Source organism: Gossypium arboreum, chromosome 8 (assembly GCF_025698485.1).
Source record: "Gossypium arboreum isolate Shixiya-1 chromosome 8, ASM2569848v2, whole genome shotgun sequence".
Lineage (NCBI taxonomy): Eukaryota > Viridiplantae > Streptophyta > Magnoliopsida > Malvales > Malvaceae > Gossypium > Gossypium arboreum.
Genome location: NC_069077.1, coordinates 24106211 through 24124793, shown reverse-complemented (window position 1 = coordinate 24124793; position 18583 = coordinate 24106211). Strand labels below are relative to the sequence as shown.

Genomic DNA, 18583 nt, shown 5'->3' with positions numbered 1-18583 from the left:
GTTCTTTCCCCACCTAAGGTTTGATGGTCATGTTATTCGGGGTTATAGGTGTTGGAGTAAGAGCTATATCCTATATTCCCGACATAATTAGCCTCCATATGGTTGCTCTCATTATCGAGCCCTGCATTAAAATTGGTTAGATTAGGTTGGTTTTGGACTTGCACCTTGGTCATATTCATCTCCAATTGATTAAACCTCTCGAGGACTTGTTGATATTTATCTTCGCTAGTGACAACCTTTGATAACGCTTGTTTGGCTCGATATGTGAACCATTCAGCTGGCCACTTGTAAGAGTTTATTGACATATTCTTAATGAGTTGACAAGCCTCGACGTAAGTCTTTGATATGAATGCTCCGGTGAATGCTTCATCAAGACTAGAGTGTAAAATCCCGTCAAGCCCGTTGTAGAAGACTTAAAGTTGCAGCCAATCTTGTAAACCATGGTAAGAACACTTGCGCAACACTCTCCTTCCAAATGTAAAAAATTCATAATGTTCATCTGAAGTTTCATCATCTTGCTTGGTGGAAAATATTTTGCCAAAAATTTGCTCTCTAGCTCATCCCAAGTGTTAATTAAATCTATCGGCTACGAATCTAACCACATAAAAGTATCACCAGTAAAAGAGAAAGGGAATAACTGAAAACGAATAGTGTCATCGGATACCCCATTACATTGGAAAATATCACAAATGGTTAGAAACCGCTTGAGGTGTTGATTGGGATCATCATTCATTGACCTTCGAAATTGAAGGTTGAATTGTATCATTTGGATCATTGCCAGTTATTTTGCAAGTTTTGCGGGAGAAACAACTTTAAGGGAAGTTCAGTAAATGTGAGTTTTATTTATCGGAGATTGTATGCGTAGGACATGTTATTTCGAAAAAGGGAATCTGCATTGAGCCAAAAAAGCTCAAATCCATGTTACAATAGAAAACACTGAGAAATGTGTCAGAGGTTCATAGTTTTTTTGGTTTGGTTGCTTACTATCGAAGGTTTGTGGACGAATTTTGGAAAATAGCTATGCAAATGATGCAATTGCTCCAAAATGATGTTCATTTGTATAGAAAAATCAATGTCAGGAGAGCTTTGAAAAGATGAAAAGAGGATTGACTTAAGCACCAATTTTAACTTTTCCTAAATTAGGGAAAGACTTTGTGGTTTATAGTGACACTTCATTGAGTAGTTTGGGCTGAGTTTTGATGAAATATGTAAAGATGATTGCATATGTGTCCCGACAGCTGAAAACGCATGAATGCAATTATCCGACGCATGATTTAGAGCTTGTCACAGTGGTTTTTGCTCTAAAAATCTAAAAGTACTATTTGTATGATGAGAAGTGCCATATTTATACAGATCATAAAAGTCTAGCATACCTCCTATCCTAGAAGGAGCTAAATTTGAGGCAGCTTCGTTTGATTAAGTTATTGAAAGATTACGATTGTGTCATTGATTATCACCATTGGAAAGCTAATATCGTGACTGGTGTGTTGAGTAAGAAATCTGCAGTTGAGTTGCAAGCAATGTTTTCCTAGCTCAATATTTGCAGAAACAGTAGCTTGATGGCCAAACTGAGAATTAAAACGGTGTTGCCTGATAAAATTAAAGAGGCACAATTTACTGATGAAAAGTTAATTGAGAAAATGAAAATGGTTCAACAAGCACAATTGAGAATTTCAGTATAGATGATCGTGGTTGTTTGAGATTTTATAACTGAATCTGTGTTCTATATGTTTCCAATTTAAAGTAGTTAATACTTCGCGAAGCTCACGATAGTGTAACGGCCAGTTTTTAGTGAATTCGAAACAGTGGTTTCGGGACCACAAATCCGAGTCCAGAAGAAAAATTATTTTTATATTATTTCATGGTTTGCATTATGATAGAAATATTATATAAAAATTTCGTTAAAAAAATTTTACCGATTATATGATTAATTTGATGAAAATGATCAAATTGCATAGAATGCAAAAGTTGAATTCTAGTAACTAAAGGGATCAAATAGCTATGAAATTCAAAATTGGAGGTCCTTATATGGAAAATAGACCATTTAGTGGAGTTAGTAGATAAGTATAATGATTCATAATTGGATATTTAAGAAAAGAAAATGATTAAATTGGAAAGATGATGAAAAAAATGATGATATTTTAGTATTTTATCATCATTTTTTTCATCATCTTTCCCAAATAAAAAGATGGAAACCCTAGCCATGAAAATCGAAGTTCAAGCAAGCTTATTTGGCTTAATTAGGTAAGCATTCTTGTCTCGTTTTTAGTAATTTTTATATTTTCTAGATTGTAATAACTTAATCTAGCTATCTGGGGGATTAATTTGCAAAGTTATTAAAGTATTAAAGTTTTGACATGGATGAGTATACATGAATCATGAAGTTTATAGTAGAAAATGAAAGGTTGTTGATAAATAAACAACTTTTGTAAAGAGAAATTTGATGAAATTATAGTTTAGGGACTAAATTGAAAAGATGTAAAATTTATGGAAAAATTATAAATTTTGTGAAATACATGGGTTGCTATTGTTACATGTAAAAATCGGCTAGGGTTGGAACAAATATTAAATTGCATGAATTTCATTTTCCGAGCTTAGGGACAAAATCATAATTAATCAAAAGTATAGGGGCAAAATGATAATTTTTCCTAAGATGTGAATTGGATTGAATTAAATATGAATTGTATTAAATTGATGCCAAATTTATTCGTATAGATCCGGATAGATCAAATACAGAGTAGCTTTTGTGTACACGAACATTGTCGAGGTAAGTTCGTGTAACTAAATTGTATATTTATATGTTTGAATTGAATGTTGTGTATGTGACTTGTGTAATTGCCATGTATGAAATTAATTACATATTCGACGATGATTGAAAAGTATTAATTCTCGTTTGAATAAATGAAATCAATGCATATAGGGTTCCCGAATTGGTTGTGGTCCTGCATGTGTTGTGGACACACCACAGCTCGAAAGAGCGTCCCGTTATTAGCTCTTATGAGCTTCCTGTTATACGGTTCTTGTGAGTTTCCCGTTAATAGCTCTTCGGAGCATCTCGATTGGTTGTGATCCTGCATGTGTTGTAGACACACTGAAACTTTTATGAGCGTATCGATATATGACTCTTTAGAGCTTCCTGATTAATGACTCTTTCATGATCTTCCTGATATTGGCTCACTTGAACTTTTCCTATATTGGTTCTCTTGAACCTTCCCGATATTGGCTCACATGAGCTTCCTGTTACTAACTCTTCAGAGCTTCCCATTTATGTGCTCGTATGAGCATTCCTGAATATGAATTGACGGATTTCAGATTTGTGCACTTCGTGTGTACTACCTGTGTATCCATCGATATTTTAAATAATTCTATAGGAAAAATCCTAATATGAGAAAATAAGAGTTCAAAATGAATAATTACCCGTATATGCATGACATACATGGAATTTGATCTTTGATGAGCTCATACATGATTCTTGGTGTTCATGTGAAATACATTACTAACATGTTTGATGAGGTTATATGTTTAGGTTATTAACCAATTTGCTTTGGTTGTATTATATATGCTTACCTTAAATGCAAATGTATGGTAAGTTAATTTCCCGTTATACGAACTTGCTAAACATTAAATGCTTACTCTATTTTATTTTCTGTCTTACAGTACTCTGAAGCTCATAAAGGTTGGAAGCCGATCGGAGCTACATCACACTATCCATCGGCCCATGTATAGGGTAATTTAGCCAATTTTTGGCTTAAAAATATTTTTATGTAAATAGCCATTAGAATGGCTTGAGTTGGATATATTTTGATATGTTATGTATGTGTGGCTTAATATGTTTGTTATGTTTAATGTGGTTGAGTAATGAATAATTTATGAGTATAATAATGTATGGTTTGAGATAATATATGATTAGAGAAACATGCATATAGGTTTGTATGATCAATTAAGTAAGATTGAATACTTGGACATATGGGGTGTTATGATATGTATTAAACTTGGTTTTGGCTTGATTTAAATGTCTTGTATCAGTTGGTGAAAGTGTTGATGTAGGTGGAAGACAAATTGAGTGAGAAAAGTGGCCTTGGAATTGGCTTATTTTCGTCCACATGGGCGTGTGTCTCAGTCGTGTGTGACACACAACATAGCATATAGGCATGTGATTTGGCCGTGTGTCCATTGAGAAACAAAATGCTCAAAATTATCTACACGGCCTAACACAGGGGCGTGTGGCTTGGCCGTGTGATCTCTACACCTATTTAATGCAAGTTAGCATGCAAGTCAGTGAGCACCTTAAATTGGACATGGGTCTGGACACGGCTGTGTGTCGCAACTCCGAATGCCCACACGGCCTAGCCACACTGGCGTATATCCCTTAGACCTTGGAAAAATTTTGATGTTTTGCTAAAAATTCTCTGAGTACTCGGTTTAGTCCTGATTCTATTTCTAATGCATATTTAGGGCCTCGAGGGCTCATATAAGGGACATTGTGATTGATTTCTGATGTGAATGTGAAATGATATAAATTGTCTGTATTTGATCAATAAATTTTTGGTAATGCTCTGTGACCCTGTTTCGGCGACGGATATGGATTAGGGGTGTTACAGATAATCCATTTCCTATGCATCCTGGTAGAATGAAAATGGATCGTAACTTACGGGAAAATTGTCTGTATTTGATCAATAAACTTTTGGTAATGCTCTGTAACCCTGTTTCGGCGACGGATATGGGTTAAAGGTGTTACAGATAATCCCTTTCCTATGCATCCTGCCAGAACGAAAATAGATCGTGACTTACGGGAAATGTATTGGTGGCCCAACAAGAAAAGAGAGATAATCAAATTTGTTGCCAAATGTATGACTTGTCAGCGCATAAAGGCAGAACATTAGGTTCCAATTGGATTGCTTTATCCTATCTCGATTCCTGAATAGAATTGAGAGCGTATTACAATGGATTTTATGATTGGGTTACCATTGTCTCCAAGCAAAAGAAATGATATTTGGGTAATGGTTGATCGATTAATGAAACCAACCCATTTTTTAGTAGTTAAAACCTACTGGTCACTTCCGAAGCTAGCTAATGTTTACATTCAAGAGATAGTTAGATTGCACGGTGTACTTACGTTGATTATCTCTGATTGTGATCCTCTCTTTTCTTCAAGATTTTAAAAGCAGTTACATGAATCTTTAGGTACAAGATCAAATTTCAACACAACTTTTCACCCTCAGACAGATGACCAATCAGAGTGGGCTATTCATATATTAAAAGATATGATGCGAGCTTGTGTAATCAATTTTGAGTTAGACTGGGAACGTTATTTACCATTAGCTGAATTTGTGTAAAATAACAGTTTCCAATTGAGCATTTAGATGACTCCATTTGAAGCATTATACGGTCGAAGGTGTAGAAGAGATATTTACTGGTCAGATTTGAGTGAAAGAAAGATTATTGGGCAATAGTTGATTCAAAAAATTGAAAATACGATTAAATTGATCAGGGATAGATTAAGATCGGCTTTTGATAGGCAAAAATTGTACACTGACCTGAAATGAAAAGATATCAAGTATTCTCTAAGAGATAATGTATTTTTAAAAGTTTCTCCGTAAAAGAAAGTTCTTTAATTTGGTTGAAAAGGAAAGTTGAGCCCCAGATTCATTGGACCATACAAAATCATCGAAAGGGTCAGACTAGTAGCATATCAACTAGCGTTACTGAAGGAATTACAAAAGATCCACGATGTGTTCCATGTACTGATGCTTAGGAGATATCGTTCGGATAAGTCCCACATTATTTCAGTGGAAGAAATTGAAATTCATCTTGACTTATCGTTTTAGGAGGAACAAGTTGAAATTCTAGCTCGGGAAGTTAAAGAACTAAGGAATAAATGCATTCCACTTGTGGAAGTCTTATGTCGTAGTCATAGTGTAGAAGAAGCAACTTGGGAATCAGAAGAGACCATAAAAACCTAGTATTCTCATTTTGGGGACTAAATTTCTTAAGGACAGAAGAATTGTAATGACCCAAAAGTCAATGGTGCCAGAAAATTTGATTTCGAGACCTTGTTTCACAAACGGAGCCCGTAAATATTTTGTTAAATTTTTACAGAGTTATATTATAGGTGAATTGAATTTTTGATAAATAATTTTGTTGAATTAGAGTTTAATTAGGTTTAGAGACTAAATTGTAAAGCTGGTAAATATTCAATTACTATAGATTTCTTTTTAATAAATAGTAATAGGTTAAGGCCTAAAGTGGCAATTTTACCATTATGCTAATGATAGTGGATAGTGATTAAATAGGAAATGGTCATGTTATAAAACTTATAATTTAAATATAAATCATAAAATAATAATAAATGAAAAAAGAAATAAAATTAGCAAAGTGGAGAGAAATAGAAACATATCTCTTGTCCTTCTTTTGCATGTTGACATGGAAGTAGAAGAAGAAAGAGCATTCGACCTTTGAGTTTTAATCTTTGGAGCTTAATTCGACTAGTGCAACTTAGTCATTTTCTTGAAATTTTTACGTTTTTGAAATCCTAGGAGCTTAATCTAGTTGACCTGCGTGTTATTTTTTGGAACTATTAAAGTTTTAGAATGATGTCATTAATGAATTCATGAAGTTTTAGGCGTTAATTTGATAGATTTTAAGCTTATGAGTGAAAATGGACTAAGTTGAGAAGTTAATTTATAGTTTTCTACTATAGGGAATAAAATGCACAAATTTCAAAATTTGTGGCAGAATTGAGAAATTAGAGGTACTAAATGGACTATAGTGAAACTAGATTGAAAATATGAGTTTTAGATTTAAAGTTATGTAAGTCTCAATTTTAGGGATTAAATTGAATATGAAATTTGTGTAAATTGACAATTGAATCTGATTTTGATTTATTATTGATTATATTATATTTTTATGTTAATTTGTAGCTAACGTCGACCTAGAATCCTCAAAAGAGAAAGGAAAAGCTAAAGTCGTCGATGAATAACTCAGGGTTCTCAGTTTGTGTTTCTATAATTTGAACTACTTCGATTATTGCATTTTTATATTGTTTTGCATAGAAAGACTATGAGGTGAGCTGAATTTGGTAAATTGAGTTGATTTAATACAATTTTGATTTGGTTAGAGATGTAGAAGACGAAAATGAAAGGAATGAAAAATATTGGTTTTTTATGAAAATGTGAAATGAATCTTGAGTTGAATTGATTCATGATATTATATATATATGAAATGATGATTTGTTGATGGATTGAAATGATGTTGTATAAATGGAACTACATTCGAAAATTTGATAAATTGTTACCCTATTAACGGTTCGAGCAAAGTCAGATATAGATGGCATCCCATAGGAGAGGAAAAGTTTAGGGTTGCTTCGACTACAGGTCGATGAGACATTGGGTGCCAAATTACTTCGGTTATACCAAAGAGCACAAAGTGCAATTCATATACTTCAAATTTATCCAATGAGCACTGGGTACCAAATTGGTGTGATTGGTTGGATCCATACATCCGTCTAAGTCTTAGTCAGGTTAATAGGAAATTAAAATGTAAAATAGTACAATGCCACATAAGATGGTTTGAAATGATAATTGATTGTGTTTATCCAGTTTGTAAGATCGAGTTATTGAAATGAAAGACGTGGGAATCAATTGTTGTGAATTTCTATAGGCATTACAAAATTGACTATATTTATATGCTAGTAAATTGAATACGAATGAGATAATGAATGTGAGAAAATGTTATATCATGTTATGTTGTATTGTATTGAACATTGATTGATGTTTCAAGCATTTACAAATTTTTTATTAAGCGTACAGTTTTTTTTCTCAGCGTACGGTTTTTTTTCTATGCACAGGTTAGGTGTTTTGATATATCGATCATCTACTCTCAGCATCCGTTAAGAATCGCGAACTCAACAACCTTGGTGAATTTCTTTTTTTTTTTTGTAAAGGGAATGGACCTAAGCATGTCATTTTGTTAACTAGTTGTGCCTTTTAGTGTTAAGTTTGAAAGATGAGTTGATGTTTTGATGTAAGTTGTATATTTATATATGTTGATATAATCTTGGTAATGGATGGAATCATGTGCATGTATGATGATTTTTTGGTAGGTGATTTGGAAGTAGTGTGCTATGATAGGTAGATTGGTATTGATAGTTGGAAGAATTAAGTTCATAGGATGCATATTATTGAAGGAAAATGGGAATAAATTGCCTTAACATGTTATGTTGTTTGGATGAGTTTTGAACATATTTGATACTATATTGGTTGAAGTTTTGGTGGAAAAATTAGGAATTTGTAATGGTGGTTGAAATATTGTATTATATGTTTGCATGTATAAATTAAATGGTAGGTTTTAGGTATTTGAAATCACCAATTGAAAAGTTTTGGTGCATGATTTGAACATGTTAAATTGAATGGTGAATTAGTGTTGTTAAAAATTACAGGTTTTTGTAGGATTATTTTGCAGAAATAACCTATAACGTTGCGATTTCGTTCATTTGTAGTTGCAATAAGGGATCCACATCGTGACATCAAAAATCGGGACGTCAGGATGAGGTTGAGCTCCAAATCATGTCATGATGAAGAACCCCATCATCGCAACGAGACTGGACAGTGAGTGACATCGTGACGTGTGTGACGACGAACTCCTTCATGTCACGACATCGGCCCTCATTGTTACCCTATTAACGGTTCGAGCAAAGTCAGATATAGATGGCATCCCATAGGAGAGGAAAAGTTTAGGGTTGCTTCGACTACAGGTCGATGAGGCATTGGGTGCCAAATTACTTCTGTTATACCAAAGAGCACAAAGTGCAATTCATATACTTCAAATTTATCCAATGAGCACTGGGTACCAAATTGGTGTGATTGGTTGGATCCATACATCCGTCTAAGTCTTAGTCAGGTTAATAGGAAATTAAAATGTAAAACAGTACAATGCCACATAAAATGGTTTGAAATGATAATTGATTGTGTTTATCCAGTTTGTAAGATCGAGTTATTGAAATGAAAGACGTGGGAACCAATTGTTGTGAATTTCTATAGGCATTACAAAATTGACATTGGCCCTCATTTTTGAAACTTTTCATTTGAGTCATTCAAATTTGATTTAATTTTAGAGCTTCTGTAAGCTCGTATTAAGCCCTAAAATGATTGTATTTCTTGATGATTGTATAATTGTTTGATTTATTATCAATAAATTGCATATCTTAAGCATGATTTATTTGTGGTTGCTTCAGCAAATAATGTAACATTATGTTGCTCAGATTTGACGATCATTTGATAACAAGGTGTTACATGATTAAGAACTCCTCTAAGGCACCAATTTATATAGCGGAAGCGATTTATTCCAAAAGAAACAACAAAAGAACAACAGAAAGAACCCGCACAAGGTTTTTTGAGTAAATGCTCTCAATATTCTCTTATTCACAAAGAATAACGAAACAACGAATGGAGTGAGTACAAATGAGGGGGGAGGCTCTCTATTTATGTTGAACTCCCCCAAAACCGACGGTCAAGATACATTTACATCGACGAACGAGATTAACTATATCCCTTCATTTTAGGGATTTACAAGATATGTCATATCAAATCTAATCTAATATTTATAAGATATGATATGTCATATCAAATCTAATCTAATATTTACAAGATATGATCCTATCAATCTTCCAAGATTAGTTAAGTTGTCATATTTTCATTATCGGGCCAACCAGGCTTCAATTTGATAGGCTTCTCCAACAGGTTGCCGAATCGGGCCAGTTCTTGCGAGCCAAATGATCCCCATCTATACAATAGACCTTCATCGGATGCATTTGATGCGATGGTCACGGGCTTTGAACTGCGGCACATGATAGGTTACACATGCTTCTAAGACTTTCAATAGTTTCTCTTGGCATTAATTTTTTTTTTAAAAATGTGTGAAAAAACTCCCAAAGGAATTCCAATAAAATAAACTAATTTTTTCACACCAAACATTCCAACTAACTAAATTTTTTGAAAAGTTAAAACTTTCCATCATATCAAATGCCCTCTAAAGGTAATGTGCACTAATGAAAAGCTCAAACATTGCCTTTTATATTAACTTACCCATCCTGTCTCTCCAAATGGGCCATACAATTGAATATCTAAACCTAAAAGTCAAACCCACTACATCATTCATGTGCTCCACGTTAGAAATTTTGGTATAAATTAAAATCTTTGTTACAGAGCGTACAACAAGATTCTCTATAATTCCAACCATTAAAGTATTGGGTTTTTTTCATAAATTTTGCTTAATCATTACATATTTGAGAAAAAGGATGAGGGTTGAACCCTAGAATTTGATACCAAGATTTAACAACTTTATTACGCCAACTCCAGTTGTGATTATTTCCGCAAATGGATTCATTTAGTTGTTAAAAGATAACCATTTTTTTAAAGTGAAATTTCATTCCAATAGAAGCGCATACAAGCCCAGGCCCAAAAAGAAAACCACGAAAAATACAACCAAAAGACCCAAGGGCTCAAAGAGAGGACAAATCCTAGCCTTCACTGACCCACCCAGCCACCGCTGTGAAAGATAGAGGAGAGCTAAGGTAGCCCAGGAACCAACCGCCGGTATGCTCCCCACCAACGGAGAGGCTATGCTGTGGGAAAGCCTAAAAACGAAGCTTTTACGCCTCCGTGGACCCAGTGGAAACTCTCGAAAGAGAGCGACCCACTACCACCGAGAACGTCATTAACCACCAAACAACTCAAATCTGGTGCGATGAAATCAGGAACTATCAAGCACAAGCCATCGGAGGTTAAAGCAGCAACGACGCTCCAACAGCGCAAAAGCGCCTTACCCGCAGCGAGAGAGATAAGAAAACAAGACCGAGGCGACCCTCCGTTGGAGAAAGGAGACAAGCTCCAAGGAAAAGGTGAAAAAGATCCATGGTGACGTCGAGAAACCGACCGCCCATCATTTCGTCGTTCAAAGGCCAAAAGGAGATGGGGGATGTTCTCGAGGTTATTATGCCAAAGGACGAATGGAAATAGAAATAGATAAGTTAGAGCAGTCCGCATTGGCCGCGCCGGAAGCGGAGGGAAACCCATCTTTCTTAGAGAGAAGGCAGAGGGAAAAGTTCTTGAGAGATTTGAAAGTAACTCTAAAAATTGCAAAACTTTTACACAAACTATGAAGGCAACATCCAATTCTTCATTCTATGTCATAAAATTTTGTCTAATCCCACCTGAAATTATCGATCTTTCCTTTTGATCTACCCTTAAAACTCTAAGGATGATTTGGACATGGATGAATTCAATTTCAAGCTTCGTGCAACTGAAGACCATATATATATATATATATACTTTTACCGATTATCATGCATGTATGCATGTTATGGCTGTGGAGATACATCGGAGGAGTCAATGGACCTCACGTGTTGCAAAAGAAGGTGAATAAACTGTCATTCAGTTTAAGAGTATTCTATTCTTAATGTTTCTAATCACAAAGGGGAATGATGGGTCACAAACGGTAATGCCGCTAGGCACACACTTGCAGAGTCATATACAAATACAATACATATAAGCCTTAATACATTGGGTCTGGATTGAATTTTACCGATTCCCTATAAATTAGCTCCTTGATGTTTTCTTCAGTAAAAGATGGTTGCTCGAAATCAAAACTGAAAGGCATTGGGCAAACTGGCTCCTCATTGATATCATGAAGTGGTGCCAAGTAAGGGTGGCATAGAGCCTCATCCACTGCAACAAAACAATAAATAGTAGTTAGCAAGTGAACGGACCGATGGATCACAGAATAGCAAGTTGTGGCTAAAACAAAAGTTTAGACTTGTCTGAATCTAATATTTGTCAGAATGTTATTGCTGTGGAGTAGCAGTAAAGAAATTAGCAACCAATTTTACCTGTAATGCGCCTATGGGGATCAAAGATGAGCATCTTTTCTAGCAGATCAATGGCACCAGGTGACATGTTAGGAAATCTAGAAGAGAAATTTTGCCTTGGGTATTGTGGAAGCTGTCTAACATATCTTCGTGCATTGTCACTTCGAAGGAACCCAAGGCTGGAATCATCAGGAGAACCTATAAGCTGTTCCAAGGAGAAAGGGAATTGTTTACAACTTAGCAGGCTTGTTAAACTTCCATCAAGAGGAAAAACTATGTGTTCAGTTTTCGGGAGATAGGAACAATATCGCAGGCATTTTTTAGGAGACGATTGTTCATGAAATACGAGCACTATTAAAAGAACAAGCACATTAAGATCACATACAAATGCAGAACCAATATCAAGTTTACATAATCAAAAACAGCTAAGGTAAAAGATGGATGATAGATGAGGTTAAAAGCAAGTCCTGAGCCAATGGATGATCTCTTCGTTAGAATTCAAGGTTATGCAAAATACATCAGAAGTACATCAGAAGAGCCTCACCATCCAAGGGCCATAATGTTAACAAATAACGTCAGGTCTACAAGAACAAGTAAGGTGTTAAAGAACATCTAAAGGGTTTTCAGGTACTTTTCCTGTGAGAAATCTGGATAACGTACCTCTGTGATAAGCCTCAACTGATGCACGTAATCTTTGCCAGGGAAGAGGGGTTGTCTACTCATGATTTCGCCAAGTATGCAGCCCACCGACCAAATATCAATTGCAGCGGTGTATTCAGAACAATTCAGAAGCAATTCCGGTGCCCGGTACCAACGAGTAACAACATATTCTGTCATGAAATCAGTTTCAGATGTTGTCCTTGCAAGCCCAAAGTCTCCAATTTTAAGGTCACAATTCGCGTTTAAAAATAAATTGCTAGGCTTTAAATCGCGATGCAAAACATTTGCTGAATGTACATATTTGAGCCCTCGAAGAATCTGATATAGAAAGTACTGCAAGAGTAGCACTGCATAATCAACAATAGTTCCAGCACAGAAACAGGAATCATACCATGTTCCTAGCTAAATATGACAACGAACAGTAGGAACATCCCAGTATATTTCATATGAGGGGAAGAATTTGATACCAACCCGACAATGATCATCTGTCAATGGTTGATTGGATCTTATAATTTGATGAAGATCAGTGTCCATCAGTTCATAAACGAGGTAAACATCATTAAAGTTCTCCCACTGTGGAGGCCGTACTATGTCCTTGATGGCAACCACCTGAAGAAAAACAAACAATCAGCATTAACTACTTAGTAATTTGAAGTAGGCATTCCTAGTTAGATTGAAGGTTTACGCACGACATCATAAGATTGGCCCTAGCTTAATGGTTAAAAGTTAGTAGGGTACAAAGATGATCTTTCCCAAGGAACTCAAATAAACTTAAAGGTTAGCCAAATTCCTATAATTAGACAAAATTAGGACAACAAATGTGGGTATTGTTTTTGTCTCCTTTTTTAAGGATGGTCAAAGGCTTACTTGATGGGAAGAAAGGACCTGTTTCATTTCTGCTAATCGTTTAGATGGCAACAGCAACCGGACCCCTGAAGCATGCAAGGAGCCTAACAACTAGGGGGTCTATTGATCTAAACAACATTATCGAAACATCCATCAAAGAGGTGAAAATGCAGAGTGTCGAGCTAGCAGGAACTTACATTCTCGTGATCCATGTGACGAAGAAGCTTGATCTCTCGCAATGTCCTTTTGGCATCGATCCGGTTGTCAAATGCATTACCGATTTTCTTGATAGCAACCTCCTCCTGTGTCTCTGAATTCACAGCAGCACTAACAGAAATGGGGGAGCAAATCATATCTCAGCTTCACATCATGAATAACATAATAAATACACCGGTGAGCCTAATAAACAGAATGGTCACTTTCGTTCAATATCCTCAACCAGGAAGTTCGGCCCGGAGCCATTCACTTCAATTAGACCCTAAAATTGGCAACCTTAATTTCCTTTAAAAGCAATTACACTGCAAAATTCAGCTAAAGATATGCTAAATGAGAGCCACACTAAAAGTGTCACTCTCAATCCTGTCAATCATCAAAATTCACCATGAAAAAGGAAAAAAAAATTATCAATCTACAAATACAAGCCTTAATATTTACTAAAATCCCACAAAAAAGAAACTAAAAAACTGTCATGTAGAACATCGTGATTGGGACAAACCAAAACTGGAAATCAATCAAAACAGGGAGTTTTAAGGGAAACAAAATTCGAAAAAAAAATAAAGGGAGTAAAAAGCGGAAAAAAACTTACCAGACAATACCATAAGCACCTCGGCCGATGGGGCGAAGAGGAGGAACATATTTTGAGGGAACTTCGAAGAGGTTACCATAAACGTTGTACTGAACATAGCGTCCACCATGAGTTGGTATACCTTTGATGCTTTGATCCCCTGACCCCATTGACATGTTTCCTGGATATAACCCGAACCCAACTCAGAACCCGAATTGAAAGAAAGATTTTTCTGGTGTAATGTTAATAACAGCTGAAATTCAGAGACAGGAAAAAGTGAAGAAATGAGGGTTACAATTTGGGAGAGCGCGTGGGTAGGTATGAACTCTTTCTTTATATATATATATATATTGGAAGATGAGTGTGAACCTTTTGAACTAGAAAAGCTCGAGAGTTCCGTGAAGATTCCCACTTGTTTTGTTCTTTTCTTTTATAAAACTTGGCTTTATTTTTCTATCCTGATGGCTTTTTCCAGGGAAAAAGGGTTTACAGTTCAAAGAAATTGCCTGTTGGAAGTCGTTTCTGGAAAAAAGGATGACTTTTCTGTTTCATGTAGTCAAAGTTATTGTTATTCTCCTGTCCGTACTGTTGGTTAAGTTTAACCAATCAAGAAGAACTGAGATTTATGATAGAAACTAGATGAAGAAGATATTTTCCATTTGCGGCTGCAGGCACATTCTCCACTTCTTTCATCTCTCACATTTTAATCTTATACTTATTTCTTAATTTATCATTTTCATTTTATTTTATTTAAAAAATTATTCTTTAACTTAAATGGTAGCTTTTTAATTCAAAAATAATCTGGTCTTTTCTATAAATTAATAACAAAATAAATAAATAAAAATTGATATAATTCAAAGTCTAATTCGAAGACAACTATTGCACTGGGTCCAGTCCCACCGTTTAATCCGGAAGATGGACACGTGATGGCGGCGCCACTAACAATTGCAGGCATGTGAAGCTAATTGAATCCCAGAACTGCCAATGTACTGTTGAATTCTGATCTTACAAACATTTGGAGATTACCCTGAATTCTAATTTAGATGAATTTTTAAGATCCAATTTGCATTGTGTTTCAAAGTCAAAACTATTATCAAGCTCATCAGAATCGTAGTCAGACAAATATTTGTTCAAGTCTTGCAAATCAATAGTCAAACTTCCCTTTTTACATATTTAGTAATACACCAGCACAAACTTATATCAAATTTTAAGTTAATTTTCTTTCCCAGATTTAAAATTTTATCTAAATTTGGTTGAAATAAAAATATTAAACCTAAACTTGATTTAGTTAGCCTATATTAAATTTTTATATAAAAATAAATTTAAAAATATAATATATCAAACAGACTAAAAATATTGAAATAAATGTTTCCTACAAATAAAAAATATATTTAAACAAAAGTCTTTATACTGAACAATACTAATATAATTGTAACAAAATTAACAATAGAACAAGAGTTATACAATATTCAAACAATAATAATAACTTAGTAGTAATATAATAGAGAAATGGTAGTAAAATAATAGCAGAAATAAAAAATTAAACAAATCGAGTCGAGGCCAGGCAAATAATCTTATCTGAGACTTGGCCTATTTAGAAAACGAATTTCCTTTTTTGTCTAAACTTATTTTTCATATCTATATTTTTATCTAAACACTTTCACTTTTTGAGTAGATGTTGGGTTCTAAATAGATGACCATGAATCCTAACATGCTTAGTAATCGAAAGATGCAATTTCTCAGCATTTATGAAGAGTGGATCGAATGTCATTCAGACTCCGAATCTTTTAACTCGAGGCAAATGGCATCTACCCGTTGCATTAAGACAATAACCAACTAGGCAATTTCTATTACGCATCGGGTCATGATTAACCACAAAAAATATCTTCTCGGTTCACCTGCCATAGCCACAATATTTTCTAGATCCAACATTGTTAGCCCAAGTGATAGGATGCTCACCTTCAAATGCCTATATGTTATAGGACATAAGTTTAGTCAAAGTTCACTTATTCAGGCACTCCATTGGATGTTTCCGTTCTATGAAATCGACATCTTTTTAAGCGTTTGAGCTCTTGACAAAAATGAGAAACAAAATCCTCAATCGAAAAATAATATTGAACAAAATGAGTGTCCGATCGCTAACAAACATCATTTGTCAGTTTCAACTTTCAACAAATCTAATAAATTTTGAAATACCAAGGACTTACTGACTATGCAGATGGCAATTCAAGAAATGTAAAAAATGCATATGTAAGAAGAGATGGAGTTCTTATTACTCACCATGTAAACAAATTAATCACAAAACAGCTCTCTGTGGTTGTTAAGACCAGTTTCCTACTATTATGGTTCAGTAATGGAGATAATGCAGGCATGGTAATTGTATAAACAAGTTAAACTCAGTATTGTAACACACCTTACAACTCACAAGACATGTACCGCCATAACCCGAACAAGGTAAAGGTTATGCATGTCTACTTCTGAGATAACATAAGGTCTCAACCTAAACCATCTGTATAAGACAAGATTAGCTTCAACTTGAATACATTCATGATTCATCTCAGAGCTTGCTCTTCTACTTTTCTTCCTAGCATTGAATTTGGGACACCAACGCTTGTTCTTAGATTACAAAGCAAAGCATAACCCCCAGTCGAAACTATTTTGAAATAACCAGCTACTGCCTTTAAAAGATTATCCAGCCCTTGTGATAGTTCCTCTGCGGTCCTTCTCAAATCCCATACTGAATTCTGGAACCACTCCCCTTCATTAGAACCGAACCCATCTTGGAGCAAAGGATACAATGTCTTGACACATGCATCAACGGCATCCAGTTCTCTTAGACCTGTAAATTTTCCGCAAGAAAACATTTTTCTAACCTCTGAATTCACTGTAGTTTGCACATCGAAAAATACCGATGCCCATGGTAGTGTACTAAGAACAGAAAAATCTAACAAATTTGGGGCAGAACCAGATAAAGCTGCAGCAAAGACGCTACAGATATATACAATAGCCACCTTAGCTCCATACATTGCACGCACCAAAACCTTTCCTTTAGCAGAGTTCTTAACCTTGGGCAAGTTTAAGGATTCCACAAGACTGTGCAGGATTGGGTGACAAGTTTCAAGTCTAGGATTTTTTGTGCCTATATGCTGTCTCCAGCTATCAAGCGAGGAACAGGCCTGCATGAACCGCTCTGGGGAGTGAGATTCCAACTTATGCAAGACACGCTGAAGTAAGAGATGGCTTTGGTTGAGCCTTCTAATCTCGGAGGTAAAAGCAAGACTAATATCAAGCAACTTCACACTTATGTCCAGGTAGACATCTAACCACTTATCATCCCAATCAGTCAAAGGGATTTCCAGATCAGCTATCAGGTTGTTTATGTCACGGTGAATCTCAGTGACTCCGTCGCTAGTTTCATCCATGACAAGCTTAGGATGTCATCCTTGTCTTTTGGCACAAGTTTTTGCAGCCTCTTTGACAAGTTGACCTCAAATGCGTTCATTAAAGAAAGCAGATTTGGAGACAACTGAGAACCCTTTGGTAAAGGATTTCCAAAATGGAAGAATGGGCGATGTGGTTCCTGAGGACGGCTCATGTTTAAGTATTTACTGCAAAATCCAGAAGCGAAGAACAAAATTCAATCACCATCATCTTGATGGATTATTACAAACAGAAACACCCAGAAAAGCTTTTAAATTCACCATCTCCGTAATAATAGAAAACCATTAACCCCACGACCCACCATCACTCTCATAAGCCATTGAATAAGCTGATTTTCTGGACTTGAACAAATGATTGAAAGCAGTGGAGAACATTTATTCACTCTGAAATCAAGGCAAATACATAGAAAATAAATCAAGGAGTGGCGAAAGAACAGCAATCAAGGTAAAGTAACCGGTACCTCCTTGATTGTATTAATTTCATCTCTGGTTAAACACTCTTACCTCGGTTCTAATTCTACACGGCTCCTCCTTGAACATTATTAGTCCAAGCTAGGCACAGAGAAACAGTCGAATCACTCAAAAGAAACATTTAAACGAATCAAATCTTTAAACACTATATTTAACATCCAAAATCGAGAACAGATAAACTAGAGCCAGATCTGATTAATATGAAGAAACTCTAACACAAAGGCATCTAGAAATATAAAGTTAAGACAAAACCAAAAAGAAAACTTACCCTAATTATAGATCCTTACACCAAACTACTGCTGCATAAACAAAAACTCTTCACAGATTGGTTAGGGTTTTGTTAAGACTGATATTAGTGTGAAGTTGCTTGATATTAGTGTTGCTTTAACAACCCTACCAAATTAGCTTGTTCCTCTAGTCAAATATTAGTATAGAAATGGAAACCATTGGGTTACTCGACACCAAAGTTGTCTGTCTACAAATACGTGTATAAAGAGTAATTCACTGTAAATGAACCCG

General features: G+C 35.3%; 1 protein-coding gene and 1 pseudogene across 2 annotated transcripts; both read right to left on the bottom strand.

Moving 5' to 3' along the window:
* Positions 1-11399: 11399 nt before the first annotated feature.
* Positions 11400-14867, bottom strand: LOC108467468 (mitogen-activated protein kinase homolog MMK2). Of its 2 annotated transcripts, XM_017768086.2 has the most exons (7): positions 14523-14867; positions 14175-14334; positions 13567-13696; positions 12995-13132; positions 12524-12856; positions 11885-12068; positions 11400-11723 (listed from the first exon to the last, which is right to left on the bottom strand). In XM_017768086.2, the coding sequence occupies exons 2-7, from the start codon at positions 14327-14329 to the stop codon at positions 11551-11553; spliced, it is 1113 nt and encodes a 370-aa protein (XP_017623575.1). In that variant the 5' UTR covers positions 14330-14334; positions 14523-14867; the 3' UTR covers positions 11400-11550. The 2 variants fall into 2 exon arrangements, with proteins under 2 accessions (XP_017623575.1, XP_017623573.1); XM_017768084.2 differs by having other exon boundaries at positions 14175-14867.
* A 1663-nt stretch (positions 14868-16530) lies between these two features.
* LOC108469750 (protein BPS1, chloroplastic-like) lies at positions 16531-17968 on the bottom strand (annotated as a pseudogene).
* Between the last annotated feature and the right edge of the window lie 615 nt (positions 17969-18583).